The sequence below is a fragment of the Accipiter gentilis genome, chromosome 7, assembly GCF_929443795.1.
Source record: "Accipiter gentilis chromosome 7, bAccGen1.1, whole genome shotgun sequence".
NCBI lineage: Eukaryota > Metazoa > Chordata > Aves > Accipitriformes > Accipitridae > Astur > Astur gentilis.
Genome location: NC_064886.1, coordinates 1,597,216 through 1,624,154, shown reverse-complemented (window position 1 = coordinate 1,624,154; position 26,939 = coordinate 1,597,216). Strand labels below are relative to the sequence as shown.

The window sequence follows — 26,939 nt, the reverse complement described above, 5'->3', positions numbered from 1 at the left end:
AAAAGTAAGCAGAAATCTTTCTAGGAGCAGACGAATGAGTCAGGCGTGTCGTTCTCGGCAGGTTTGTGCCTCGCGGCACCCCGGCTGCGGAGGAGGAGAGTCTCCGGTGGCTGGTAAAGGCTGTGTTCATGCTGCAGCTTCCCTGCTGCCGTGGGGGCTCGTTTGGGGCTTGCTCCTCTCCGGCTCCTGTCTTCACAAGACGTGTAGGAACCTCCTATCTCTGGAGCCTCGGGCCCTTAGTCAAATTTGGTTGGCAGCCGCAGGCGCGCACACGCTCGCCCGGCGGGTTTGCACGCACACCTTGTTTTCTTAGGAAACGAGACTCAAAGAACCAGTTGCTGGGGAAAGGAGAGCGTGACCTGTGCTGGGTTAGCATTGTCAATGCACTTCATTTTGTTGCAGTAAATTAACATGTCAACTCTTCTGGCCCTAAAATGTATCTCAGATGCAGCTAAAGCCAGGGGAGATGCTTGGCATCCTTGCGGCGAGCTTAGCGCCCAGTTGAGGGAGGTGCAGCCGAGCTTGGTGGGGATGGCAGGGTGCCCATGGGGGGCTCAGCTGCTGCCCTGCTGCTGCCGTGGGCTGGAGGTCCACAGCGGTGGGGTCCTGCTGGGGTTAGGTGGCACACAGTGGAGGCAGTGAGCAGGGTGCTATAGGGTCAGGCATCCCCCCAGTTTTAGCTGGTAGCATCTCTCTTTCTCGCCACGGTGCCATTGGGCTGGAGGTGCTGTCGCTCCCAGGAGGTCGCAGAGCTTGGGGAGAGCAAAGAGCAGGTGGACACTTCAGAGATGGGCAAATTTGGTCTCAGTCATGGCTGTTCTCTTCTGCCATCTCCCTTTTAACAGCGAAAGAAATCTCTGCTTTCCATTTTCTCTGTTTCTGCAGGAATGTCCACTACTTTTGCTAATTTTCTGAATTTTTTTCTGTCTTGGTAGGAAAAATGATGGCAAAGGGCTTATCTTCCCGCAGAGCCATGCTGATGTGCAGCCAAAGATGGCACAACCCCCTTTGCTCTCCAGGGCCAGGGACCGCAAGCTGTGGCAGCAGGAGGGGCACAGGGGGCTTCAGTGGCATGTGCCCACTCGGCCGTGCCGTGCCACCCTGGCTCTGGGGACCCCAGGGAGCTGTTGTGGCTCCCGCTTGGTCCTGGGGCTGGTCCTTCCCCACCATCCCCACCATTCCGGTAGGTCTCTCCCAGTGATGCCCACTTCTCTGGGAGCCTGCTTGGGGCTCGGTTCCCAACTCTTCATCCCCGCCAGCCCTCTGCCTCTTCCCCAAGTGCCCTCCCTTGCCTTGGGAAAAAGAAATCTTCTCCTTGGGCCCTGATTTTTACCCTCCCCGGCCAGGGGCTACGTAGGTTCAGGCCGTCTGAAATGCCTTTGTTAAGCAGATGCACCTCAAATGGCTTCAGCCCCAGAGGTCCTGCCGCATTTCGGGCTTTGGGCTCACAGTCTTGCAAGGGAGACTCAACGTCGCGTAAGACCCTGAGCAGAGCGGGGATGGAAGAGCTGGGGCGTTCGCTTCCTTCCTGACCCTGCCGTCTGGGTGCTCTGCATGCTACGTGTCTTATCGGGGTCTGGTCGGGATGCTGAGTGCTTTATCGAGGCTCCTCCATCGGTGGCGAGAGCACCCGCAGCTGCGGAAGTTTCCCTGTTTTCGGTTTGATGGTGATAGCTGTGCTGAGATAACCCCCGCCGTCAAATACCCGGGTCCGGCCCCCCCCCAGGCGAAAGACGAGGCAGCATGTCCCATCCTTGACGGAAGGTGATGGAGAAGGGTCCCCTAAGCCCTGAGCAAGGCGTAGGGGGGTTCCCCAACAGGCTCCAAAGTGGGCTGTGGCAAGGAGAGGCCTCTGCAGCAGCCCTGCCAGGGCTGGATTTGACCCCGCTCCAAGCGCGCTCACCGTGAGACTAAACACTTGCTTAGCAAAGCTGCCGACAAGGGTCTCGGGGGACCACTGAGGATGTGTCATCCAGCTCCCGAGCCAGCCCCGAGCTCCAGCGGTGTCACACGGCGAGCGGCTCTGCCGGGGGGTCCGGATCCGGCCCCTGCCCTCCCCCTGGCTCTTGCCGGCCGGTGCCAAGTCCCCCGCCGGGCACGGAGGCGACTCTCAGAACCGGGTCCTGCGACAGAGGTTGCGTTCATCTCGCCTCCAGCCCATTGTCTTGTTTATTTGTTACGGTTGGTCTCCAATTAGGAGTTTGAGCCGTTCGGGGCAAGGGCTGTTTCTTCCCATGCGAACGTGCGGTTCCCGCGCCGCTGAGCTGTGATGTGGTTAGGGACCCGCAGGAGCATCTGCTATTGCAGCAACAGTGCCCAGGGACGAATGCGTTTCAGATGGGCTCGGCAATTCTTTCCGTGCTCGGGCCGGCAGCCAGCCTGAGACGGTGAGGAAGAGCTGCCGGCCGGCCCTTTGGACGCGATGTTCCCCTCCTCGGGGACCCGCTGGGACCCAGCTTGGGGTCGGGGGGCCTGCCGGGGAAATGGTGACCGGCCCAACGCTTCTCCCGAATATCGAGCCTTGGGAGGACCTCCCCGATGGGGAGGTGGGCACCAACGGGTCCGACCCCAGCCTGGGTGGACGCGGGGGAAGGTGGGATGCTCCGGCTGGGATCTTTCAGGGAAACGGCCCCAGTGGGGGCCGGTGGGGTCAGCCCCGACTGGGGTGCTCGTGCTGGCTGGAGCACCCCAAGGATGCAGCACCGGGGCACCCGCCGCCCACCCCGCGGGGGATGCGGAGCTGCTGGTGCCCCAGCACCGCACCTGCAGCCCGCGGACGGCAAGTCTGGTCTGGCCGGTGGCCCCGGGGCCAGCGGCGTGGACCCGTCCGGCCGGGTTGCGCGCGGCGTCAGTTAGCACATGATCCACGCCGCGGGGCCAAGGTCTGAGGTCAGTTAGTCACACCCAGGCAGCGGCACTGACTTCACCGCGGGCAGGAGCGGCTCCTCACGTACCGCGCTCCCCGAAGGCAGCCGATGGTCAGACCGCTCCGTTGTCGGGGTGCGGGCATCGCTCCCATCACAACGAATGGCTCCCCGGAGCCCCCAACCCTGGCTCTCGCCCCAGCCAAAATAGTTTCTCCGTTCCTTGGGAACCGCTAACGGGGGTCCCGCTGGGTAAGCCGCAGCGCCGGTTCATCCCCAGCGCTCACGGTCCGGCTCACGGGGCTGGCCCGCTTCCCCCGAACGCCGGCTGGGTGGGATCGGCCGCTGGCTGAGGTCATTGAAAGCCCTTTCCATCTCCCCCGAGTTTGGGATGTCTGCTGAGCGTGGGGCGACCCGTCCTGGCTTGCAGGAGACGGGGCGATGGCACAAGCCGGGGGCCGCCTCCAGCCCCGACCCCAAAACCCCCGGGGAAGGGGGAAGGATGGGGGTTTTTTTTTGGAATTTTAGGGTCTTGTCCACGCTTCAGTGGGAGCTGTGTTTCCAGGGAAGGAAGAGTTAATCCCCCGCCCGCCGCTAATGAGCCTTAACTGGGAATGACCCGACACAGGGGAGAAGTGAACCCATTGTCCTCGCCTGCGTTTGACTGTCTTCCAGGGAGACTCATGAAACGCAGAGCCCGGGCGTGAGTTCCCAATTTATGTCAGGAGGCTCTGATTTATTCTATTTATTTATTTTTGCCATCTGGTTGAGGAGGGACGTTGAACGCAAGCGTGAGAAATCCAGATGTGCACAGCTCCTCGCTGCTGCGCTTGCTGCGCAGGACCTTGTCCCCAGCCCAGCTCCCGGCCCCGCTGACCGTGACCTGAGCCCCCGGCCGCTGCCACCCCTCGAGCCCCCGGAGACGGGTCGGTGGCATCCCTGGGCACCTGCCACATCCCCGGCGGGGATGAGGTGTGGATATTTACACGCAGACGGGCTCAGCCTGGATGTCCAGCCCTGGACTTCCAGCATACGAGATGTTGGCCATACGATGGCCCAGTAGCAATAGCCACAGGGCCACCCGGGTGTCCCCAGCTGCGGGGACCTTGGTGACCTTAGCAGCCGTCACGGTGCCAGCATGCGTTGCAGGATCTGGCCCTGCTGCATGATGCCTGTCCCAAACGGATGGTGCTTTCCCCTCCGAGGCTGCCGCTGCTCCCTGCCCCATCCCTGCGTTTTGGAGGGGCTCGTGTCGGTTTGAGGACACCTTATCTCACGGGGCAGGCTGGAGATGGGCCCCGCAAATGGGCTGCAATCCTGGGCACCCTCCAGGGCGGCGGCACAGGGGACACCCAGGGTCCCTTCCCCGGTGGCAGGATGGGATGATGGAATAAAGCCACACGGCAGCTGGGGACCCACCATGGCATCCAGGGGTGTCCCCGGGTGTCTCCGCCCTGGAGCGGGGAAGCCGGTGCCGTTTTGGGGATCAGTCCCCGCCACGAAGGGACGGCAGGGCTGGGCTGGAGCTGGGCACCGCTCCCCCTGCCGTCACCGCTGGCATGGCACAAGACATCACTGGCGGCACAAGGCGGCTCACAGCGATGCCGTTTTGGGGGCAAACCGATGCTGTGAAACCTCCCATAGGAGCCAGGGGACACAACCGGGCAGCGTGACCCGGCGGGACAGAGAAAGAGGGGTTTTGGGGGGGGCCACTTTTGAATTTTTGCGATGATTTTTTGGTCAGGGCTCCTCCGAGACACGAGAGATGATCACACAGGATCTTAGCTCATCCGCTTGCTGTCTCATGCCTGGGAGGTTTGGCCGGAGGCCCAAGGGCTCTGGAGGAGGAGGAAAATTTCATCATCCTGCTCCAACGTCTCCTGTATAATCAGCCTCTTGTTAACCAATACGGCCCCATCCGAGACACTCACGGAGGACCGGGGCGCTGGTGGAGCCTTAGGTGGTCTTGGCCCCGGTGAAACTTTGCCGAGCCTCTCCCAGGGCTGCCTGGGAAGTGGCTGCAACTTTATTTGGCTCCCCCTGCACACCCTCGCTCTCCTTCTTCTGCCTCTTCCCAGCCGGCTTCGGCGTTTCCCCGTACCCCCAGGCACTGCCGGCATTGCCAGAGCGGGGGTCCTTGCCCCACCACGCTCCCCGCTCCGTGATGGTCCCCACGCCACGATGCTCCCCGTTCCTTGATGGTCCCCGTGCCCTTCCAGTGCTGTTGAGCAGCCCGAGAGTGTGATTTAAGCATCCCCCAGGGAAAATGCCTTTGCAATTAGCCATCCCATAGGAGATTGGAAGGGAAGAAGGAGCAAGGGGACAGGGGACGGTGACCCCCAGCCCACAGTGATGCCTGAGGGGGTTTTGGGACAGCCCCGAGGGTGTTCCGGGGGAGAAGCAGAGGTATTTGAGGGTGAGCGCGAAGGGAATCCAGCAAAGAGGAGCGGAATACAGTCCATTTCTGTTGGTTTATTTAAAAAAAGGGGGAAAAGAAGTATAAAAAAATAAATATTTAAATAGAATTCTATATATATATATTACCACAAATCTTGTTATTAATTATTATTAATTATTATTATTAATAACATTATTAAAAGTCAGGTCAGAGCGCTCAGTGCATGCTGGGCTTTCCACCGAGGCAATAAATAACCCTCGCAGCCCACTCTGGTGCCAGGAGCGAGCCAGCGCCTCCTGCCACCGGCCCGGGGCCTGTCCCCACATCCCCGCATCCCCGCGTCCCCACGTCCCCGCGCCGGGGCCGCGTTTGGCCGTGCGAAGCCCAGCCCTTGGCCGCTAGTACATTCAGAGCCCTTCCGATGGGAAAAGCACTTTTCCGAAGGGGAGGGACGGGCCCTCTGCGTCCTGCTGTGCCCGGGGGACGACGATGCTACCCGGTGGGGCAGCCGCTGGCTGGGACCCAGCCCCGGCCACCACGGCCACCCCAGTACCCTCAGTTTGGCTCCTTGTGGGGGAGCCCAGCCCCCAAAAAATGTGCAGGGGGAGCGTGTCCCCTTGTCCCTGCCAGCTGCAGCATCCCAATCCTTTTTCCCCAGGCAAGCGGAGGCTTTCGGACGATGCTCGAGGACATCTGTCGGGTTGCTCTCCGTGATGGAGGAGACCAGCCACGGGGGACAGAGTCCGGCCCCGCCACCAGCCCCTCGCAGCTCCCCACATCCTGCAGGACCGCGGGGACGGCACATCCCGGGACCAGCCGGTGCCCCGGCAGCACCTCAGGAGTAACGCTGCCTCGTCCCGCTGGATGCCGGCCCCAGCTCTGCTCTTGCCTGGGACACTCCAGGCGGCAACGTTCACCCCCCCCCCCCCCAACCCCAGGGGGTAAATAAATTACCGGAGGGCTGGATGGGGCCGGCGCAGAGTCCGGGGTAATAAATAGGAAGGCGGGAGTTGAGGAGGCAGCAGTGGGGGGACGGCCGGTGGGGGGGGGGGGGGCAGAGGAGCCGGGGCGGGCGCTCACGGGGGGCTGAGATGAGGTAGAAGGACGCGGGCCGCCTGGGCGATGACCTGCACGTACTTCCTGAGCACCTGGCAGCCCTGTTGCTTCTTCTTGAAGGCGCTTTTGCCCTTGGAGCTCTCCCCGTAGCTGACGTCCACCTGGAAGACGTTGTAGTTCTTGCAGAGGAGGCAGGTGAGGTTGGAGATGAGGCCCCGGGTGGTCTTGGTGGTGTTGTGGAGCCGGTCGAGGAGCTCCTTGGCCGTTGGGTTGAGCTCCTCTTGGTCGCGCGTGATGTTCCCCAGCGAGGCGTTGAGGAAGGCGAAGAGCTTGTACATGGCCACCATGACCTCCTTCCTCTCGCTCGTCCGGTTGACGCGGAAAGCGGGGAAGAAGATGCCGCTGGGGTTGCAGAGCCTGTCCGTCTCACTGCTGAACGGCTCTCCCTGGCACTTCAGCTGGGAGAAGAGGCGAGCGTCACCCCCACGTCCCCTATTGCCCCCCCACCCCCAAACCCGGCCACCTTCTGCCACCATCCCCGGCCGGCCGTCCGTCCCCCTTCATGCACTTGATGGAGCAAACTTACGTAGAGGCTGAAGAGGTCCTGGGCGGTGGCGTTGAGCAACGCGACCTGCCTGCGGGTCTGCTCCTGGACGTTGGAGCGGCACAAACCGTGACCGGGGCAGCCGGGTCCGGTCACCAACAACGCTCGGCCGGCCACCGGCCGCCGCTGCAGCAGGAGCAAGGCCACGAAGGGCACGACGCCTGTGCGGGGAAAGAGGCGAGCGTCACGGTGGGGACCGAGCCGGCGGTGGTGGTCCGTGCCGCCGCCGATGACCCCCCCCGGGTGATGCTGAGCATCCCCCGAGGAGGCGAGCACCCAAGAGGAGGGTGTCCAGCCAGAGCGGCGACCCATACCGCTCCAACGCTGGGGGGGGGGGGGGGGGGGTCCGGCTTGACCGGCAGCCTCCAGACCCCCCCGGTTTGCTGTCCCCCACGGCTCCCGTCCCCCTCACCTGCCCCCCGGCAGGCGCTCCCCCGCCTCCCCTCCCGGCGGGGTGCCCCACGGCATTCCCACATTTCGCAACCGTCCCGGTGACGACCTGTCGGGTATAATCAAATATGGAAAGCGCTTTTTTTCCCCCTCCGTTATCCTCCTCGGCCGGGCGCTGCGGGAGCGAGGCCCCACCCCGGCCCCGGCTGACTCAGCGGGGGCACCCGCAAGGAAACCTGCCTTCGGCATACCCCCCCCCCACCCCCCTCTTTCCCTCCCACCTCCGGCCCCACCGCCTGCCTCAGTTTCCCCGTCTGCGAAGTGGGCGCAGCGCCGAGGAGCCCCGGGGAGAGACGCCACAGCTGCCGGAGACGCCGGCCAGAAAATCCCTGGACGCGGAACAAGGGGACCCTTGAGCCGCCGGCAGCTGGGTCGCCCCGGCGTGTGTGTGTGTGTGTGTGTGTGTGTCCCCCCCCCGCCTCCTGCCGACAGGGTGAGAGCGGGGTGCTCCAACCCCCCCCATCCCTGGGGATGCCCCCCCCACTCCATCCCAAACCAGCATCCCAGCTCGGGGAGGCCAAACCGCCTCTGGAGCCCTGCCACTGCGCTCTGCATCCTCGGGGAAGGGTACCCGGGGTATGGAGTGGGGGGGGGGGGGGGTCCCTGGGGGATCCCCACCAGCGGGTGACCTGGATGCCACCGGAGGCAGCACCCTGGCAAGGTGGGGGGGCCACGGGGGTGCTGCCAGGCGAAATCCCCGGGCCGTGACGAACGCCGAAGCTGCCCACACTTGTCAGCTCCTCCGACGTGCCGGGTAATCCAAGCCTTGCTTTATTTACCCTGCCCAGGTGGGAAAGGACTTACCTGGGCGTGTTGCGATCCCCGACCTGCCGCCGCTCCCCTCCCGCGCAGGATGGGGGGGGGACCCTTCCTCCCCGCACCCCTGGGGCCCTGGGTGCTCCCATGGGATGCAGATGCCCTGACCTCCCCCTCCCCACAAGCCCCTCTGGCTGCATTCCCCCCTCCTCGGCCGCTGCCTTCTGCCCATTTCACAGCTGGGCAGAGCGAGGCTCAGCACCCATGTCAAGGGCTGGGTGGGTGGGGGGTCCCGGGTGGGTGCTGGCCCATGGGACAACCCCCCCCCAGCACTGTCGCTGGGGTGGCCACCGCTCTCTCCAACCCCCCGTCCCTGCACTTGGCAGCCTCCCCATCCCTCCGGTGCCCCGATGCAGCGGCAGCTCGCGGCATCGAGACACCCAGAAGGAGGAAAAGCAGGAGGTGGCGGGGGGGGGGAATATTTTAAAAAGCCAAAAAAGCCCCCACCAAAAAAAAAAAAAAAAAAGATCCCCCCCCCCCCCCTTGCTTTTTTTTTTTTTTTTTTTTTTTTTTTTGGAAGCATTTCCAGTTATATAAGTGTCCAGATGTTGGCCGCACCACGCCAGCGCCGCGCTTCGCTCCCCGCTGCCAATTCCCAGAGATGCTCATCCCGGGGGGGGGGACGTAGCGTGGCGGGAGCCCTGGCTCCAGCGGCAGCGACCCGGGACCCGCCTGTACCCGAGCATCACCGGGAAAAGGGGGTGGGGGAGAGGAAAAAAAGGGGTGAGAAGGGGAAATAATTTCCCCAAAGTTGATTTTTGTTTTTTTTTTTACCTGCCGGCACGAACTTCATTGTGAGCCGCGTCCCGGGAGTGACTTAATAGAGATTGGTGTTGGCAGAGGAAGTTTTCAGAAATTCATGTTCATACTGGGGGACTTCTCGGGGTTTATATACCGGTCCGGCAGCCAGCCTGTGTTGTAAGAAAGGGGAGGAGGGGGGGACGCGGGGGGGAGCAGCACCACTATCGTTACTTCTATTGAAACTGGAAATCAGGAAGTCGAGGGCTTTGGAAATCCTGAATGATTCTTAGAAATAAACTTCTGATAAAGTTGATGTCACCGGGATTGTGGGTTTTGTGTTTTTTCACGCACGGGGTCGGGGAGGTGCTGGGGAAGTGGGTGGGAAGGAAAGGGGGGGGGGGGGGGGAAATATGAATTAAAGCCCCCCCCAACCGCCAAGGGAGGCGAGCGGCAGCACGTGGGGTCTGGGGGTGTCGCAGGGGGCGGCGGGTGCGGCGATGGCGTTGAGGCATGACGGTGAGCGCGGTGCCATGACTCATGGAGCCACAAGCACTTTCACCCTTGGGTCCCCCTCCCCTGGCTGGGGCTTCCCCGCTGGCTGCCAGAGCAGGCAATCAAATCAGATGGCGGTGGGGGAATAGGATTTGGGGTTTTGAGGGGGATTTGGAGGGATAAAAGGTACGGGGAGGAGGTGGCGGCGTCCCACGAGGGGTGAGGGACAACCGGTTATGGTGGGATGGATGCGGTGGCATCGGCGGCCCCCCGGCCCACCGGCGGCTCATCCCTTTGGGCAAAATTATTAGAAGTGAAGGGTGGGTTTTCTCTAGGAAAAAGGACAAACCCACCCAGCGGGGAGAGGCTGGACCAGCCCCCCCCCCCCCAGGTTTAACCCTTCCGTCGGCAGGGCTGTCCCCCTGCCTGCTGCACCCGTGCCGGGCTGGTTGGCAGGGGGCTAAAATCAGCGTGGGAGCAAACACCCAAGTGGGGGATCAATCCTTCACGGGGGTCCCGTGGGGGCTGGGTACACTGCCGGGCTGTTTGCTCCCCAATTTGGGTGAAAAACAGGTTAAAGGGATTTTTGTTTTTCTTGTATATATTTTTTTTTTTCCTCTCCAAGGGCACGGCTGAGCTGAGACTTTTAATCAGGTTTAGCAAGTTTGTGCCCTGGTTGTGCTGGCAGCGTGAACCCGCTGAGGTGACAGTCGAGGAACGGTGATGCAAGAGCTGCCACGACCCCGGCCGTCCCCTGTGGCAGGGGGGGACACGTCGAGGGGGGACACGAGGACCCCCCCGCCCCGTGCTGGGGAGGGTGAATTGGTCCCTCGGCTGCTGCCTGCCTCAGTTTCCCCATGCATGAACCTGGGGAACCAGCCTGGTTTACCAGGTGGCATTGATGCCCCGGCAGCCAAAGCCCATTTCAGCCCAGACTGGTCTTACTGGGACGCCAGGCAGTGAGTGGTCATGGGGATGGGGAGCAAGGGGGCTGCGGAGGCTGGGGAGGACGAGCCCCGTCTCACCCCCCCGCGGTCTCACACCTGGTTTTACTGGGCTGCAGTGATCAGCACATCACATATTGATGGATATCTGATGGCCTGATGGCAATTAATTAGCTGAGGAATTTCCATTTCTTAATTAATAGCACTAGGGAATGTCCTTGGGGGGGGGGGGGGGGGGGGGGGGGGGGCTTGTGTCCAGGGATTGCCATGGCTTTGCCATTTTCTGCCCTTGCCCTGAATTTCCCAGCAGTGACTCAGCCCAGCGCTGCCCGGTACCAGGCCGGTGTCCCGGAGCCGGAGAAGGATTTGGGGTTTCATTTATAATAGATTTTCTAGCAGTGGGGATAGAAAGGGGGAGGGGGGGGGCCCTGCTCTGCAGGGGAGGATGCTCCAGCAGGAAAATCCAAATCCCTGGTCCGGGCAGGCTGGATGGGGGAGATGCAGGGGGGTGGGAGATGCCCAGGAAAATCCCCTTTCCCAAGCCCTTTGGTAGCAGGAATGGCCCTGCAGGGATCCTGCAGGGATGTCCTATGGAGAGAGGCAGCAGGAAAGGTGTGATGCAGGAGCCTGGCGAGATGGTGACATGGGGGGGGGGGTGTCCCAGTAGGTCCCAAAGAGGGAGTGGGAAGGGGCTGGGTGGTGGTGGGGGCCAGCCCTCCCCGTCGGAGGGAGCAGGGGGCTGCGGGGCTGGGAACCTGTGGGGTGTCCCTGTTTTGGGGACCCCAGGAGGGGAGCTGGGGGCAGGTTGGGGAGGAGGCAGTGACACTGCCTGGCTGACCACTGCTGTCCCTGCTGTCCCCCCACTGTCCCCACCACCAGCCTGGACATAGGGACAAGCCCAGGGCATCCTGAGGCCACCGCTGCCATGCTGCTGCTCTGCTCCCCCCCCAGCTGCCCCCTCCCTCTGCCCCATCCCACCACTGTCCCCCCACCCCATCCCCTGCCCAGAACCCCCCCAACCCTGTCCCCATGCTGTCCCCCCTCCCCATCCCTGTCCCCATGCTGCCCCCTGCTGCCCCAGCCCAGAACTAGCCACTCACCATCCCATAATTGCCCCCCCGTCCCATCCCCACCCAGAACTGCCCCCTCGCCCCATCCCTGTCCCAGACCTGTCCTCTCCCCATCCCAGAACTGCCCCCTCCTCATCCCATAATTGCTGCCCCCCCCATCCCCATCCCTATTCCTGAACTGCCCCCATCCCAGAACTGCCCCCGTCCCTATCCCTGAACTGCCCCATCCCATAATTGCCACCCCCCCACCACCCCAGAGTCCCCTCTGGGTCCATGTCCCATGCTGTCCCCATGCTGGGGGGACACACTGAGGTTTCAGCCATCACCGCAGCCCCCCGGGGGGGGGGGGTCCTGCAGGTTTGGGGCTGGGGCTGGGGCTGCCGGGGGGGTGGGGGGGGGCCGTGCCAGGGTCAGGGGGGTGCTGAGGGTGGGGTGAGTAAGGCCAGTGCCCCCACGCCCCCACCCTGGGGAAGCCCGGGGCTGAATAACGCCGGGGACCAAATTCCCCTTCGACTCACGATGTTTCCCTGTTGGGGGCTGACCCCCCCTGCCCCCGGCTCCTGCACCCCACCGGTGTCACCCCACCGGTGTCACCCCACGGCTTTCCATCCCAGCCAGGCGGGAGGACCCCGTGGCCGTGGCAAGGTGAGCAGCACCCCTGGGAATGGTGGCCGAGGGACATCCCCGCTGTGGGGTGGCTTTTCCTGGGGTGGGGGGGGGGGGCAGGCAGGAGCATGGGGTGGGCAGTGGGGTCCCCTTGGGTGGTCCTGCAAGGAGGGACCCTGGCCCCGCGGGGACATGGGGGCTGCCAGCATCCCTCCGGTGACACTCAGCCCAGGGTGTACCCCCAGTTTGGGGGGGGTCCCCCCCACCCCTCCTGTGTGTGTGTGGGGGGGGTCACGTACCTGTGCCCTCCCCTCTGCAGCCCATGCAAGCTGCGTCCTCTTCGGAGCCGGGCGGGTGGCTTGGTGGAAGACGGTAGCCGGCGGGCGGTGGCACGGTCACGGTCATCCACGGCGTGGCAAGCCGGCCCGGGCTGCTTCATGGTGACATCGTCCCCACCCCGAGTGTCCCCAAATGGCAGCGGGTGCCAGCGAGGCCGTGGCCGTCCCGGCGGCGATGCTCCCCGCAACTGACTCAGGCGGCGGTGCCGGCGGCAGTGCCGGGCAGCCCGGCGGGCACCGGCACACGGCGGGGAACGAGTGACTCCACGGTGCCACATGACTGGGTCTTAGGATTTTTGACTCAGCGGGACCAGTGGCAGCGGGGTGGCCGGGTCCCCACGGAGGCTCCGGCCAAGCGGCAGGGACGTGGTGCTCTGCTTTGGCTGTGGCGATGGCCCGGTCCGTGCCGGCAGCTGTGCCGGGTCTGTGTGACATGGTGCCACGCGGTGTTGTGCCGCGTCGGGGCACGGCACATGCCTGGCGGTGCCAGGCCACGCCGTGGGATGTCACCCCTCGCCACGTCACATGCTGCGTGCCACGCTGTGCCATGTGCTACACCGTTCCGTGCCATGTGCCACGCCGTGATGTGCCACGTCCTGTGCCGTGCCGTGTGCCACGTCCACTCGTGTGCCACGCCGCGATGGGCCACGTCTTGCGCCGTGCCGTGTGCCACGTCCCCTCGTGTGCCATGTGCCGCTGTGCTGTGCCACATCCCGTGCCGTGCCACATCCCACGCCGTGTCACGCCAGGCCAGGTCCCATCCCACCCCATGCTGCCATCCCCCGTGTGCCGGCGAGGACAACAGGCACAGCCTGGCCACCGGAATACAGCCCCTCTCTGCCCACAGACACCTGGACACACGGACACAACCGCTCAGTGGCCCACGGGCCGAGGTCGACACTTTATTTCCTTCTGCCGTTATACAAAAATACGGGGGTGCCACGAGCCCGTGGTGGGCGCCGCCCTTCTCACAGTACCAAAAAGTATTGCTATTCATAAATAAAACCTTGTTACATTCATAGTTTAACACGATACAAAAAAAAAAGTTATCATAAAAATAGATATTTATATATTAAAAAACTCATCCTTAAATATTTCTTCCCATTGCAGGGACGTATTAAATTAACCCCAGGATTCAATAAATACGATAACCACACAAATATTAATGTATAAATTAGTGGGGAGGGGGTGGGTGCCGCCACCCACTCTCACAGTGCGGTGGCCGGAGCCGAACCCCTGCCCAGCACAGGCAGCGCTGCGGTGGCACGGCCCGGGGGGCTCAGGGACACAGGGGACACTGAGGGTACAGGGATGCTGAGGGCAGAGGGACGAGCGTGGGGATGCCGAGGGCACGGGGACACCAAGAGCGTGGGGTCACCAAGCGTGCAAGAGCGAGCCCAGGAGCACGGGGGGACGCACACACCGAGAGAGCAGGGACGAGCGCGGGGATGCTGAGGGCTCGGGGACACGCTGAACGCGCAGGGACGAGGACGGGGCTGAGCACAGGGACGTTGAGCTTGCGGGGACGCCGAGCACACAGGGCCACCGAGCTCACGGGGCCACCGAGCCGACAGGATTCCGCTCCCAGATGCTCTCTGGGATCAGCAAGCCCGGCGCAGGGACGGCCAGGCAGAGGGGTGACAACGCCGGTGCCGCTCGCCGGTGCCATCGGCGCTCTCCGTGGGCCGGGGCCGCACCCTGCCGGCAGCGCGGCGGGTGCTGGGCGAGCGGCTCTTAGTCAGGCTGGGTCACCGGACCCATTGAATCACTGGAAAATCCAGCGGGGCTCGGTGACAAGGGACGGCTCCATCCCTCAACGCTGGGCACCCGGGGGACGCCCGAGCGCGCACGGGTCCCCGTGGCACCGGGGCTACCGAAACGTGGGGCGGGATGGGGGGGATCTGCCGGGAGCGGAGCGGGGCTGTCCTGCAGCCGAGCGGTGGCATGGGGACAACTCGGTGCCCACGGCAAGCCGAAGCGATGGAAACCGCTTGGAGCGCGCTTGCGTCCTCACCCCTGCGAGCTTAGAGGGTCTCCGGGGTGCCTCCCGGCCGGCCAGCGAGTTTCCATCCCGGGGGACGGGGATGGAGCGCAGCTGGGATGGGATGGAGATGGAGACAGGGATAACTCCGGTGACGGCGCGGCTACTCTAGGAGCGCTTGGGCGGCCGCGAGCCCCGGTGCGGTCGCCGCTTCTCCCGGCGTCCTCGGCGGCTCCTGGCCTCCAGCTGGGTGTTGAGCTTGGCCATGAAGCGGGAGTAGCTCCAGAGGATCCGGCACCCCTCCAGCTTCTGCCGAAAGACCTTGGTGGGTGGTGTGGGGCCGGGCGGGGGCCGGTGACCGGGTCGGGGGCTTGGGGCCGGGAAGAGCCCCTCGAGGTTGCTGAGGAGCCCTCGCACCTTCAGGTGGGTGCTGGCCAAGCGGCGAAGGATTTCGGCGCCGGGGGGGTTGAGGTCGCGCTGGTGCCGGGTGATGTCCTGCAGCGCCTGGGCCATGCGGACCATGGTCTCCCGCAGCCCCCGCAGCCCCCCAGGTCCCATCACCGGTCCCCGCAGCCACTCGGGCGGGCGGTTGGTGCGGCAGAGGTGGTTGAAGGCCAGGTGCTGGTCCTCCTCCTGCCCGGGGATGAGGGAGAAAGGTCAGAGACGTGGGATGGGAGCAGCACGGGGACCCCACGCCCACCCCCCCCCGGCCACGAGCCCCGTGTGTCCCCCACGGAGGGGACAGGAGCGACCCCTCGCCCCGGGGAAGGGGACTCACATAGAAGGCAAAAAGCTCCTGCGCGTCCTCGGCCATGTGCCTCACCAGCGCCTGGATCTGCTGCAGGGTGGGGGGCTGCAGGGGCCGCCCCCCGTGGCCCGGGACAGCCCAGAGGATGAAGAGCCCTTTGGTGACGGCTGGGGAGGAAGAGGAGGGAGATGGGGGACATCGGGGGGTCACTGGGTGCAGGGAGGCAGCCCCCTCTCCGCGCCAGAGAGCTCACCAATCCCAGTGCCACCGTGACGGCTGCCACGGGGAGAGCTCGGCCGCGTGCGCCCATCACCCTGGCATCAGGCCTGTGGGCAAGAACTGCATGTGCCAGGCACACGCACCGAAATCCCCGGTCCTGCCGCAGGGACGAGCCGGCCCCTGTGCCAAAAGCCCACTGAGGATGCGGCGGGCAGGAGGAGGAGGATGAAGATGCCAGGGAGCGCAGCCCAGCCGCGGCGGTTGCCCCAGCAGCTCCCCCTGCCAGCGTGGGTCACCGCAAAGGAGGGGACGGCGGTGACGCTCCTGGATCTGGCCCCTCTGCTCCGGCGGGATGCTGTCCAGGCCCCGCTGTCACCCACGGCCGCGTGTCGGCGGGGACTTCGGATGCGGCGCTGGACTGGTGTGCATCGTCCAGCCCTGCTGTGCTGGGAGGGGGGATCTGAATGGCTTGGGTGGGATGCAGGATCCGTGCCAGCAAGCTGACCTCTGCCATCGGTCCCCAAACTCACCCCAAAGCGTGTCCTCTCCTTCCCGCCCCCCTCCCAACATCCCTTCTCCCCCAGGGACAAAAGGAGCTCCCGTGGGGTGGCCATCCCCACGTGCCACGAGGGGGTGGGTGGGAATGTCGGGAATGTCCCTGTCCCCTGCCGGCGCTGGGGACACACACACACACACACACACACACACAGCCTCGCCGACAGCCACGGCACGCCAACTCAACTCCCACGCGGACCCCCGCCGCCGCGGCTCTCCTCCGGCGTCCCCCGTCCGTCTCGGCGCAGCCGGCGCGCGAGCGAGAGGGTAGTGGCGGGACGCCGGCAGACACCTACCTGCCAGCACGCCCAAGGGCCGCCCGTCGCACCGCATGGCCGGGGCAGGGTGTTTCGGCAGGGTGCTGCCGGGCGCACGAGCGACTTCCTTAACCGCTCGGCGATGGGGAAGCTCGCCTTTTAAAGTGCACCCATTCGCCCCCACCTCCGAAGGAGGCACCCGGGACCCAACGGAAAGACAGCGAGAAGTGAAGCCGTGCCCCGGGGGCCAATGAGCGGGGTGAAGCCGCCCCGGGCGGGAGGAAATGATGCCGGACGGACGATGGGGTTGTTCTTCGATTCAGTTCCTCGAGGGAGTCCCGGCGGGTCCGGTCCGGGGAGCCTGCGGTCCCGCTGCTCGTCCCGGATCCGGCTGCGCCGGCACTGCTGGACCCCCATGATCCAGCTTCTTGGGAAAGGGCCGCTTTGAGTCACCCCCCCCCACCCCCACCCCCGTTTCGCTGTTCGGCGCCCAACGGGCTGGTTGAACCAAAACCGGCCTGAGCTGCCCCAAAACCCAAAATGCAAAAGAGGGCAGCGGCAGTGGCAGCGGCGGGGCTGGCAGCCGGGGACGCCGGCCATGTGGGGACACCCGTGTTCCATCACGGGGCGGGGGGGGGGGGATTCACATCCCAAGTCCAGCCGTGGGAGCTGAAAATCCGGCCTGGGAAGGCAGAGCGATGGAAGGAAGCCCACAAAGCGCGGAGCATCCCAGCACGGCTGGGGACCGCACCCGGCCGCGGCGCTGGGCGACGCTCCGGAGGATGCTCTGTCCTTCTGTCCGTCTGCTCACACCCGGCCACCCCTCTGGGTGACGAGCTCAGGTGCTGACCGAGTAGGGGACACCGGGCAGCACGGCTCAGCCCTTCTGCCCGGCAGCACCCATGGGTGCCCCCAGAAAGAAAAACAGAACTGCCCGGTGCCAAAGGGCTGCACCGGCACCCGCGCGCGGCCCTGGGTGTTGCCCAAGGGGCCGAGGGCAGCGGAAGCCCGGTACGGGCAGCAGTGCAGGCAGCGCTGCCCTCATCGCCGCGTCAGGCTTGTGCAATACCACCACGGGAGAACCCGGCTTGCACGGCACCGACACGGCCTCGGCGCTGCCGGCAGCACCCGGCGCAAACCCCCTTGCATCCCTTTCCCAGTGGATGGAGCGCGGCAGCAACCAGGCACCAATGGGGGCTTTTTCCACCCACCCCGTAAAAATGGATATATTTTTGAGATGCGTTGCAATCTGGTTGATTTTGACGACCGTCAAAAGTTGCCGGCGTGAGCAGAGCGAGCCGCCCTGCACCAAATCTGCGCATTCCGAGGGTTCGGTGGTGGCACAGGTTGGGCAGATGACCCAGAAATAACATCTCCTCCAGGGTGGAAGAGTGCGGCCGTGACTCAGAAGAAGAAATGTTTTCTTTTCCCAAAATTTCCCCTCCCCAGCTGCCCCGCGACCTGCAGGACTCCCTGCTGCGGGAGTGGGGCCGGTGCCGCTTCCTCCACCAGCTGCCTCCTCTTCCTCCTCGGCGCGTCCCCCGGCTGGGTTCGGTGGGGTCGGGGCAGGCAGGGTTGTGCCCAAGGCAGCCCTGGAGGAGCCAGGAGAATGTCCTTTCTCTCCACACCTGCTTGACTGAAGTAGTTGGTCCATCTGTCCGTCTGTCCATCCATCCCTCCACCTGTCCATCCATCTACCGATACAACGAACCATCCATACATCCATCTACTCATCCATCCATTCAGCTATCCGTCCAACGAGCCAGCCACCTGCCCATTCATCCAGCCAGCCACCTGTCCATACGTACGTACGTTTGTCTATCCATCCCTCTAGCCACCTGCCCATCCGTCCACCTGTCCATCCATCCTTGTATCCATCTGCCCATCCATTCACCTGTCCGTCTGTCCGTCAATCCATGCACCCATCCTTCCATCTGTCCACTTGTCCATCCATCCCTCCGCCTGCCCATCCATCCTTCTCTCCATCCATCCTTCCATTCATTCACCTCTTCATCCATCCATCTGTCCATCCGCCTGTCCATCCATCCATGCCTCCATCCCTCCCTCCCCGACCCCGTGGGCCCTCCAGCGTGTGTGGTGCCATGGCAGGACCCTCGGGCACCCTGGCCGGGTGAGCAGGACCACAAGGGCAGAGCGCACCCACCTTCAGACCCCCCACGGCCACAGGTGGCCCTGGCCCCTCCACATGGCAGCGTCACCTCCCAGAGCTCCGTGCAGGGTCCCTGCTGGGCTGGGCTGGGAGGAAACCACCGCAGCGGCCACCCCGCTGGAGGAAAGTGGGTGGCGGAGGAGTGTGCAACATCCAAGGGGGACAAAAATAGCACCGGTGACCACATGGGCCGGCTGCAATTTCTTCATCGCTTGGGCGCACGTCACCGGCGTCTCATGACTCTGGACAAGAGAGCGAGACAGGAAAGAAAGCGCCCGGAGAGGTTGCAGGAACCCGGCGGCTTGCAAGCGTGCCGGACCTGACGCAGAGAAAACACGTCTGGGACATGGGCACGCTCCCACTTGGTGCCTGGGAAAGCGAGGGCCGGTTTTTGGGGACAGGGTGGGAGCAGAGCTGCGTTGACCCACCGGTCTGAGCCCCGCCAAGCTGCCCACCCTGGGGGAAAAGGCCCCAAAGAGGTTTCCGCTGCGCTCGCGCTCCCGCCGAGTCTCGCTCGTTGACCAGGTGTGGCCCCTGGGGGCACCTGGGGGCTGGGGGGGCTACCCAAATGGCCGCAGCCCCAGCCCCTAAGGGGGTCACAGCACCCCCCACGCACCCCAGGAGGGGACAGCACCCATCCTGTGCACCCCACTTTGCCGGGGGCGTGCTGGCAACGGGAGAGGATGTGGGGACACGGTGACAGCATGGCGGGGGCATCCCCGGGCCAGGGGTCAAGTTCGGCCATTTGTGCCTCACTTTCCCCCAGACGATGGGAGCTGGGCCAGTGTGGGGCAGGGGGAGGGCAGAAATGGGGGAGTGGGACCCGTGCCTCAGTTTCCCCAGGGCCGGTGACTTGCTGGGGGCTGCAGCCTTCGCCCCTTTTTTGACCCAAAATAGGTGGCAGGCAAGCTGGCCACATCCTGGTCACCTTACGGTGGGGACACGGGGAGGGCCACGTTCCCCTGTCACATCCCAGCTGCTCCCATCCCACCCAGTGCCACCAACCCGGGGACCAGCTCTGGGCCACCCCCCCTGGGGCTACATAGAAATAAAAATAATAGGACTTTTATTGACTTATTAAAAACTATGTGAAAATACAGCTTGGGAGGAGCTGGGGGGGGGGGGGGGGTGTCACAGTCATCCCCCCACAATAGGTGACAGCCCAGGCAGGGGCATGGGGCCATCCTGGAGGGGACACGGCTGAACCACAGCCCCCCACCACCACCTTGGAGATTTTGGGAGTGCCGGGGGGAACCCAGGCTCCAGGGATGCTTTCACCCCCCAGGGGTGCCCCAGAGCATCACAGCCATCCCCCCTCCCACCCAAAGGGACCACCCGTACAGGCCCCCCAGCACCAGGGTGGCACATCACCGCTCTCTGGCATGTGTCCCCCCCTCCATGTCCCCTCCTCCAGCAGGTCCCCGGGGACACCCACTCTCCTCCTGAGCCCCCCCAACCCTGCACGGGCAGGGCTGGAGGCAGAGGATGGCACAGGGCTGCCCTTCGGCCTCACCCCTGGGGGTGGCACGGTGGGGATCGCTCCCCCCTTCCCACAGGACACTGGCCCACTGCCACGAGGCCACCGGGTCCCCAAAGCCACCATGTCCCACATCCCCAGCAGGCAGGGAGCGATGCTGCACCCCCTGGTTCTGCTCCGTACCGGGGTGGGGGGAGAGCCTTAAAATGAAAAAATACCAAATATGGGTGGGGGGGGGAGAGGAAGGGGGAGCCCACCACGCCACCGCGCTGGGTCACCCGCCGTGGGGACAGCCGGCCGCTATCTGCCGCTCTCCTGGCGCTGCTGCAGCAGCTGGATCACCTCGGCGATGCCCTCCTCGGGGACCTGCCGGTGTGGAGGGGGGGGACACACACACACAGAGCGGGTGTCAGCCTCTTGGGGACACCCCCCCACCGCGGCGGGTCCCCAGGAAGGGTCAGGGGCTCACCAAAGCGTGATCGAAGTTGAAGGTGCTGATGTAATACGCCGATATGTCGGCGGCGGCCAGCGGCTCGGCGATCTGCGCCACGATGCCGCATTCGTCTGGGGAGGGAAAAGGGGAACCCCCGGGGTGAGCGGTGGCCCCGGTGGCACTGCCATGGGGACATACAGGGAGAGCATCACCCCAAAAGCACTCCCCCCGAGTAAGGGGAGGATGGGTGGTGGTGGCACAGCGGGGGGGACACGGCCACCGCGGCCAAACTCACCGAAGCCGAGGGGCTGCCCGCCGATCCGCACCATCCGCCACAGCTCTCCCGTCGAGCTGGTCAGCAGCAGGTCGCTGGGGAACCTGAGAGAGGGGGGGCCTGAATGTAAACCCCTCTGTCCCTGAGCCCCCAGCCCCGGGGACAGACAGACAGACAGACAGACGGTGCCAGGGATGGTACCTACCGCTTCTGCGTTTCGGCATCCATCACGATGGAGATGTAGCCCTCGATGAGGGAGAAGGCGAAGAAGGTGATGGAGTCGAGGTCCTGGCTGCCGGCGCCAGCCTCCCTCGGGGGGCTGCGGGGTGGGGGGGGTGGGGGGAAGAGCCACAGGGAGGGGTCACGACCCCCAAAATTGGGAGGAGAAGGGGTTGGTGGTGGCACTGAGCGTCTTTGAGCATCACGTTGGGATGCCGCAGGGTGAGCCGGCGGTGGCGGGGAGGAGAAGGGGATGGGAGCGGGTGCTACCCGCAGGGTCTGCAGCTCGCACAGCCGCTGGGTTGGGGGCCAGCAGATGCCAGCTGCGGGCAGGACAGGGGTGACGCTGGCTTTTGGGGCATTCCCAAAATGCTGCGGTGCCTCCGGAGCAGGAGGGTACCGCCAGAAGAGACCCCATTCTGAGGGACACGGGAGGCCCCAGCCAGGAGCATCCCCTTGCCCCAGCCCCGTTCCCACCGGCCTTTTGCAACCCACCCGCCTCTGTTTTGCCATCCCCCCTCCCCAGGCTTTGCTGCAACAGGGGGCTCGTCCCTCAGGTCACCTCGGGGCTCCCACCTCCCACGGTGGCAGCAGGACCCATGGCACCCACATGGCTGCAGCACCCCCCACCCACCCCCAGCACGCTTGGGAGGGTAAAACCAGCTTGCCAAACACCCCCCAGAGCTTAAAAAGCCACTGGGAGCGAGGTTGGGGGGCCACGTCACCGCAGTTCGGGTGGCACCGGGCAAGGGGCCACCACCGTGTCCCCGTCCCCGGGACCCACCTGTGGGAGTAGAAGAGGACGTCGATGAGCATGGTGGCGATGGCGGGCAGCGTGTCGGGGGCCACGGTCAGGACGCAGAAGCGGGTCTGGGGGCTCTGCACGGGGTGCAGCGTGGGGGTGGCAGCTGGCAAAGGGGGGAGAGCCACCCGTCAGGAGTGGGGACAGCTTGGGGACAGTACCGCAGTGCCACCCCGTGGCCATCGCAGCCACGGCCCACCATCTTTCGGGGTGCAGAAGGGTGGCCCTGGGGGGTCCCCTGAGGATGCGGGTACCGCCGGTGGGAGCTGGAGCATCTCGGAGGGAAGCGGGTGGTCCCGGGGGAGCCGGTATCGCTCACCCGGCTTGGGCTTGAGGAAGCCGTTGCTCACATCGTCGCAGGTGACAGGGACGCACTCGCCGCTTTCTTCTTTGTAGATGTCAAATTCCCCCGCCAGCGTGTGGATCACCACCGGCAGGTCCCGCTCCCGAACCTGGCCAGGGGTGCAGGATCAGGGACGGTACCGCCAACCCTCCCCGTAGCCCACCCCCCCGCTGCCGGCTTGGGGATAGCGGGGTCCCCACGCAGCTGTGCCACCGGAGCCAACATCCCGGTGGGACCGGGCACCGGTGTCCCCGTCATCCCGCGGCACTCACCAGGATGAAGTCCGTCTGGTACGTGGAGAGCATCAACACCGAGACGTGGTGCTCGGCCAGCGGCGCGATGACCGACCTGGCAATCTTGGTGACGCCGGTGGCCTGGCAGCCGGAGGGCTCCCGGCCGTTGGAGACGACGCTGAGCACCAGCCACGTCGAATCCGCCACCTGCATGAACTCGGAGGGCGGCAGCTCTGCAAGGGATAAGGGGAAACTGAGGCACGAGGCTCCCCGGGGGTCGGCACAGCCAAACGGCATCCGATGCCGCACGCGCTGCCCGTGCCGCAGAGCTCGCTCCGGCTCAGGCGTCGCATGTCACACTGTCCCTCGGGAAATGAGCCGGCCTGGCGGAGCCGGGACAGGATCAGTCCCAGTTGTGGGGCTGAGATGCCGGTCTGGGGGCGCAGACCAGCCCCATCCACAAGCGGAACGAGCCAGACAGGGCTCAGCCGCTCCAGGTGCTGAGGCGACATCTGAATTTGGCCGCGGGGACAAGCAGGGCCGAGGCTATGACACCCCCTACCCCCCCAGCCAGAGACGCACCTCTCCTCCCCCCACCAGCACCCTGGGCTGGGTACAAGGGGGTGTCGGGGTGCACCGCACCCCAAAACCGGCTTTGCCAGGGCCCTGGGTCTGCCTGGCTCATCCCCTGCCCCCCAGGAACCCCCAGCCCAGCATCCAGCACCAGGGATGCTCAGGGAGGGGGGGGACACGGAGCACCGGAGGGGACGAGGGAAGGGCCACCCCGCCATCCCTGGGGTGCCAGCACCTCATGCCAGCCCGGCGGGGAGGGCTGCGCCCAGGCTGGCGGGGGGCCAGGGCTCCCTCCCAAAACCACTGCTTTTGTTGGCAGGGAGGGCGCGCGCTGGCCGGTTCCTTCCTGCTCCGGGACTTGGTGCGGGGGGGGACACGGGGGTTGTGTTTGTGTCCCCCCCCCTGCACCCACCCTTCTACCCAGGGGAGGGACTGGCACTGCCCGGGGTGCCCCCAGGATTCATCCAGGCACAGCCCCCCCTCCCTGGCACCCCCTTCCCCACCCCACAGTGCTCCTTCCGTGGAAGGGACGGAGTGGGGTGGGCACCCAAGGGGTCTCCAAACTGCTCCCCCCCCCCCCACCTGGCAAAGGTGGGAGGCAGCACCCATGGGAGACGGCTCCGCGCAAGCACCCAGCCCTCCGGTGGGCACCTGGCATCCCAGCCCAGCTGAGCAGGCAAACTCATCACACCAGTGGCGGAGGGCAGGTTGCCCCAGGGAGGGGTCCGGCACCCACGGATGGGGGACCCCATCATAGGGTGGGCTCCGTACCCCGCTCCCGAACGGTGGCTCGGGGCAGGGCGGGAGCAGGGCCGGATCCGGGGGCCTCGGCGGTTGTTTCCAGCGCCTGTTCCTGCTCAGGAAGCGCCAGAACGGCCTCGGCTCAGGCCCAGGGCTGAGTTTCAGGGCTGGGGCGGGGGGGACACGACTCACGGGGGACGTGGGGACCTGTCCCAGCGCTCGCCGCTTAATCGCTTTTCAACACCACCCTGGGCGAGGCGGTGAGAGTGCGGGGGGGGGGACGGGACACCCCGCTGTCCCTCTGCCACCCACCCTGGGCCTTAATCCGGACCCCCAAGGGAAGAGAAGGGGTGCAGCTCTCCTCTGCTAGGGGGTCCCCTCCCTGGCTCCGCAGCGGGGGGGATGCTGGCAGCCCCCCCAGCTCCAGGAGGGGTACACACGGCGCAGCGGGGCCACCGGCTCGCAGGACCATTGTTCGGCACTTCCCGCCCTCCCCTCGGGATTGAGGAATATTTGTCCGCAGGCCCCGAAATAAAACAATACGTGGGGAACGGCTCTGGTTCTGGGGCGGGGGGGGGGGCAGAGCCCGAGCAAAAGGCCGGGGAGGGAGGTGGGAGCTGGATCCGGCCGGCGAGCACCCCCTGGCCCGAGCGCTGACCCTTGCTCCTTGGGGCACGTCCAAAGTGATAAGCTGCGGTCGGCTCCTGCGGCCTCGGCAGGAAAGTTTGGGCGTGGGAAGCCAGGACAGGATCCGGACCCTCCGGCACAGCCCGTTGGGCCGGTACCCCCGGCAGGACCAGCGGTGAGGCTGATGGACGGGCAAGCGCTGGGTCACCGAGGGTGGGGATGTCGCCAAAGGACGCCTCCTGGGGAGGGAGACTGGCCTGGAGGGGCTCAAACCCCCCCCCCCCCCGGACACCCCAAAACCCGGTCCCTGCTGCCAGGCAGGGCTCACCCTCGCCAACCCCGGGTGGGTGCAGAATCGGTCCCGCTCTGCCGAAGTGCCGGCCGGCCCTGGCCCTTTCCAGGCAAGGGGAAGAGACGAAAGCGGCCAAGGGAACGATGGCAGGAGGTCTGGCAGCAGCACCCCGTGCAGGCAGGGAGCCCCGAGTGCTGCCCACGGGCATCCCGGGAGGTACCTGCCTCCTGCCCGGAGCAGCCGGGCTTTCGGCAGATACCGGGTTCCCCGCAGACCGTCCCCGCCAGGTTCGCAGCCCGATCCCACGAGCCGGCGGAGACGCAGCTCTGCCTGGGAGGGGGTTACGAGGGCAAAGGCAGCCACGCCGGGAGAGCCTCGGCCGGGCAAGCTGGTACATCCCCAGCGCAGGCGCCGAGGGGTTGGGAGCTCCGCGACCGGGAGCCCCGGGGATGGGCACGTACCGAGGGAGCCTCGCTACAAGCCGGGACTCGCTCCCCCCACGGCCCAGGCCTGGAGCGCCGCTGGGCTCAGGCAGGCTGAGAACGTGCACAGCTCGTGTCTGCAGTGCCAGCCGGGGAGGGGAGGCCGTGGAAGCCACCGCACGCTACCTTTGAAGCCTTCCTCATCCAGCATGATGGTGTAGTCCTCGGGGGTCTCCGTCAGGCTGAAGAACTTGCACCTGAAGACAAAAAAAAAAAAAAAAAAAAACCAAACCCGGCGCTGCCGACCCCCAAAACCGCCGCCTCCCCCGGAGGGGGGGGGTGGGGGGGGGAAAGCTGGAGCGGTACGGGGTACCGGAGGAGGAGGATGGGGAGGAAGGCCGGTACCTGCAGCGCTGGGGCAGAAAGAGCAGCTTGAGCAGCGGGTGGGTGTAGAGCCAGAGCCCGCGGCGGGCCAGGCTCAGCACCCGCACCCGGTGCTCCAGGATGTGCAGGTCCATGGCGGCCGCGCCGCATCGGACCCCGGCGCCGCCGCCGCTATAAAGCCCGGCCCCGGCCCCGCCCCGGCCCCGCCCCGGCCCCGCCCCACGCCGCGGGAGGGGCAACGGTTCGCCCCGCCTCCCCGTGCCCGGTGGGGTTCGGGGCCCCGGGGGGGGACGACCCCGCCGGATCCGACCCCGCCGGATCCGACCCCGGTGCCCGGGGCGGCCCCGGTTCCGAGCCGCGGGGTGCTCGTACCGGAGCCGACCCGCAGCCCCGGGACCGGCCCCGATTCAGAACCCCCCGGGGTGCCCGACGCCGGGATCTCACCCCTACCAGCACCAGTCAGGCTGGGACTGGACCCACTGGGAACACAAATGATGACACACAAACACCCCCCCCCCCCCCCCCAATACCTCCTCCACCCCGGCCCCAAATCCACCAGCTCAGGGCGGGATGAACCCCGACAAGCCGGCCTGGCAGCGGGGATTTACCGAAATCTGGGCAGCAGCCCCCCGAGCCACCATTCGCAGGGGCAGAGGGGAAACCCAGCACCGCGAACAGGCCCCATCCTGCAGCCAGCCCCTGGAAAAAGGGAGTTTTGGAGGGAGGAATGGAGGTCTGGGCAGGATTCCTGCCTGTAGGAAGCACGGGGAGGGAGGGAGAGAGGGCCCAGGCACCATTTTACACCTGGAAAACAGCTCTGGGGTGTCAGGGCATAAATTAGGGGTCTCCTGGCTCTGTTTGGGCACAGGAGCTGTGACACTGTGGGGGGGGGGAAGGGAGCTCACCCCATGGCAGCCATCACTACTGTCACAAGCTGGGGCAGGTCTCAGCGTCCTCCCATTTACACTTCAAACAGGGGCAGCCGCAGGGCTGGGTGAGACAGCAAGGCTGGGTCAGGGCTTGGACAACTTGGGTGGCTCTGCCAGGGTGGTGACAAAGAGGGGACACTAGCGGGACCCTCCCAGCACCTGCCTCCCCCCCCCCCCCAAACCACAGCACCCAGGGGAGATGGGGTCCTGACCAGGGTGCCTCCCCAGGAGTAGCCTGCAGCGGGAGGGCGACGGGAAGACAGGGTAGGAGCCTCAGGCGCTGCGCCTTTACACAATCCTGCTTTATTTACCCCTTTGTACAAAACCATTTTTCCCCGCTTTATTCTACAAAGCCGCCCTTGGCCCTCGGGGAGGGCTGGGGAGGGGGGGGGGTGGAGAGAGGGGACCCCGCAACCAGGGAGCACCCAGCCGCTCACCCACCCCATCTCACCTCCGCCGGGGCCTCGGGGTGGGTGGCAGTGGAGGGGAGGGGGCAGGGTGAATGCCCCCCCCCTCCCCAAGCCATGGGGACCCCGGGGACGGGGTGTGAGGGGGGGGCTTTAGCCTCATGGTTGTGGTCTGGCATCAAATCCTGCCGCCTCCGGCGCATCCCACTTGCGGTTCCCAACCTCGGTCCCTGTCCTGCCACGGTTACTGCCACGGAGGAATAATAAATAGGCTCAGTGAGTAGGTAAATTCAGTACTACATATAGGGCTACAGTTTGATATATCCTCACTAGATAAAGAGGGGGGGGGGGGAAGGGGTCCCCCCGACTCCTCACGTACCCCCAGTCCCCCCGCGCCAGGCGCGAGTGCTCGGGAACTGGGTCTGGGTCTGCCTGGCGGGTGCAGGGCAGGCAGAAGGGTGGGGGCTGTAGAGG

At 65.4% G+C, this 26,939-nt stretch overlaps 3 protein-coding genes across 6 annotated transcripts; all 3 read right to left on the bottom strand.

Annotated features, from left to right (window-relative positions):
• Positions 1-6,338: 6,338 nt before the first annotated feature.
• On the bottom strand, positions 6,339-8,983 carry LIF (LIF interleukin 6 family cytokine). Its single transcript, XM_049804162.1, has 3 exons — positions 8,963-8,983; positions 6,905-7,083; positions 6,339-6,776 (listed from the first exon to the last, which is right to left on the bottom strand). The coding sequence occupies exons 1-3, from the start codon at positions 8,979-8,981 to the stop codon at positions 6,339-6,341; spliced, it is 636 nt and encodes a 211-aa protein (XP_049660119.1). The 5' UTR covers positions 8,982-8,983.
• A 5,479-nt stretch (positions 8,984-14,462) lies between these two features.
• Positions 14,463-16,582, bottom strand: OSM (oncostatin M). Its single transcript, XM_049804160.1, has 3 exons — positions 16,179-16,582; positions 15,139-15,275; positions 14,463-14,993 (listed from the first exon to the last, which is right to left on the bottom strand). Exons 1-3 carry the CDS (start codon positions 16,213-16,215, stop codon positions 14,529-14,531), a joined length of 639 nt encoding a protein of 212 aa, XP_049660117.1. The 5' UTR covers positions 16,216-16,582; the 3' UTR covers positions 14,463-14,528.
• Positions 16,583-19,358: 2,776 nt separating this feature from the next.
• On the bottom strand, positions 19,359-26,648 carry CASTOR1 (cytosolic arginine sensor for mTORC1 subunit 1). Of its 4 annotated transcripts, none has more exons than XM_049804158.1 (10): positions 26,510-26,636; positions 26,035-26,119; positions 24,932-25,002; positions 22,130-22,323; positions 21,834-21,966; positions 21,497-21,620; positions 20,699-20,812; positions 20,515-20,597; positions 20,256-20,350; positions 19,359-20,152 (listed from the first exon to the last, which is right to left on the bottom strand). In XM_049804158.1, the coding sequence occupies exons 2-10, from the start codon at positions 26,046-26,048 to the stop codon at positions 20,087-20,089; spliced, it is 894 nt and encodes a 297-aa protein (XP_049660115.1). In that variant the 5' UTR covers positions 26,049-26,119; positions 26,510-26,636; the 3' UTR covers positions 19,359-20,086. The 4 variants fall into 4 exon arrangements, with proteins under 4 accessions (XP_049660115.1, XP_049660116.1, XP_049660113.1 ...); XM_049804159.1 differs by having other exon boundaries at positions 26,035-26,168; positions 26,510-26,594; XM_049804156.1 differs by lacking the exon at positions 26,035-26,119 and having other exon boundaries at positions 26,510-26,648.
• Between the last annotated feature and the right edge of the window lie 291 nt (positions 26,649-26,939).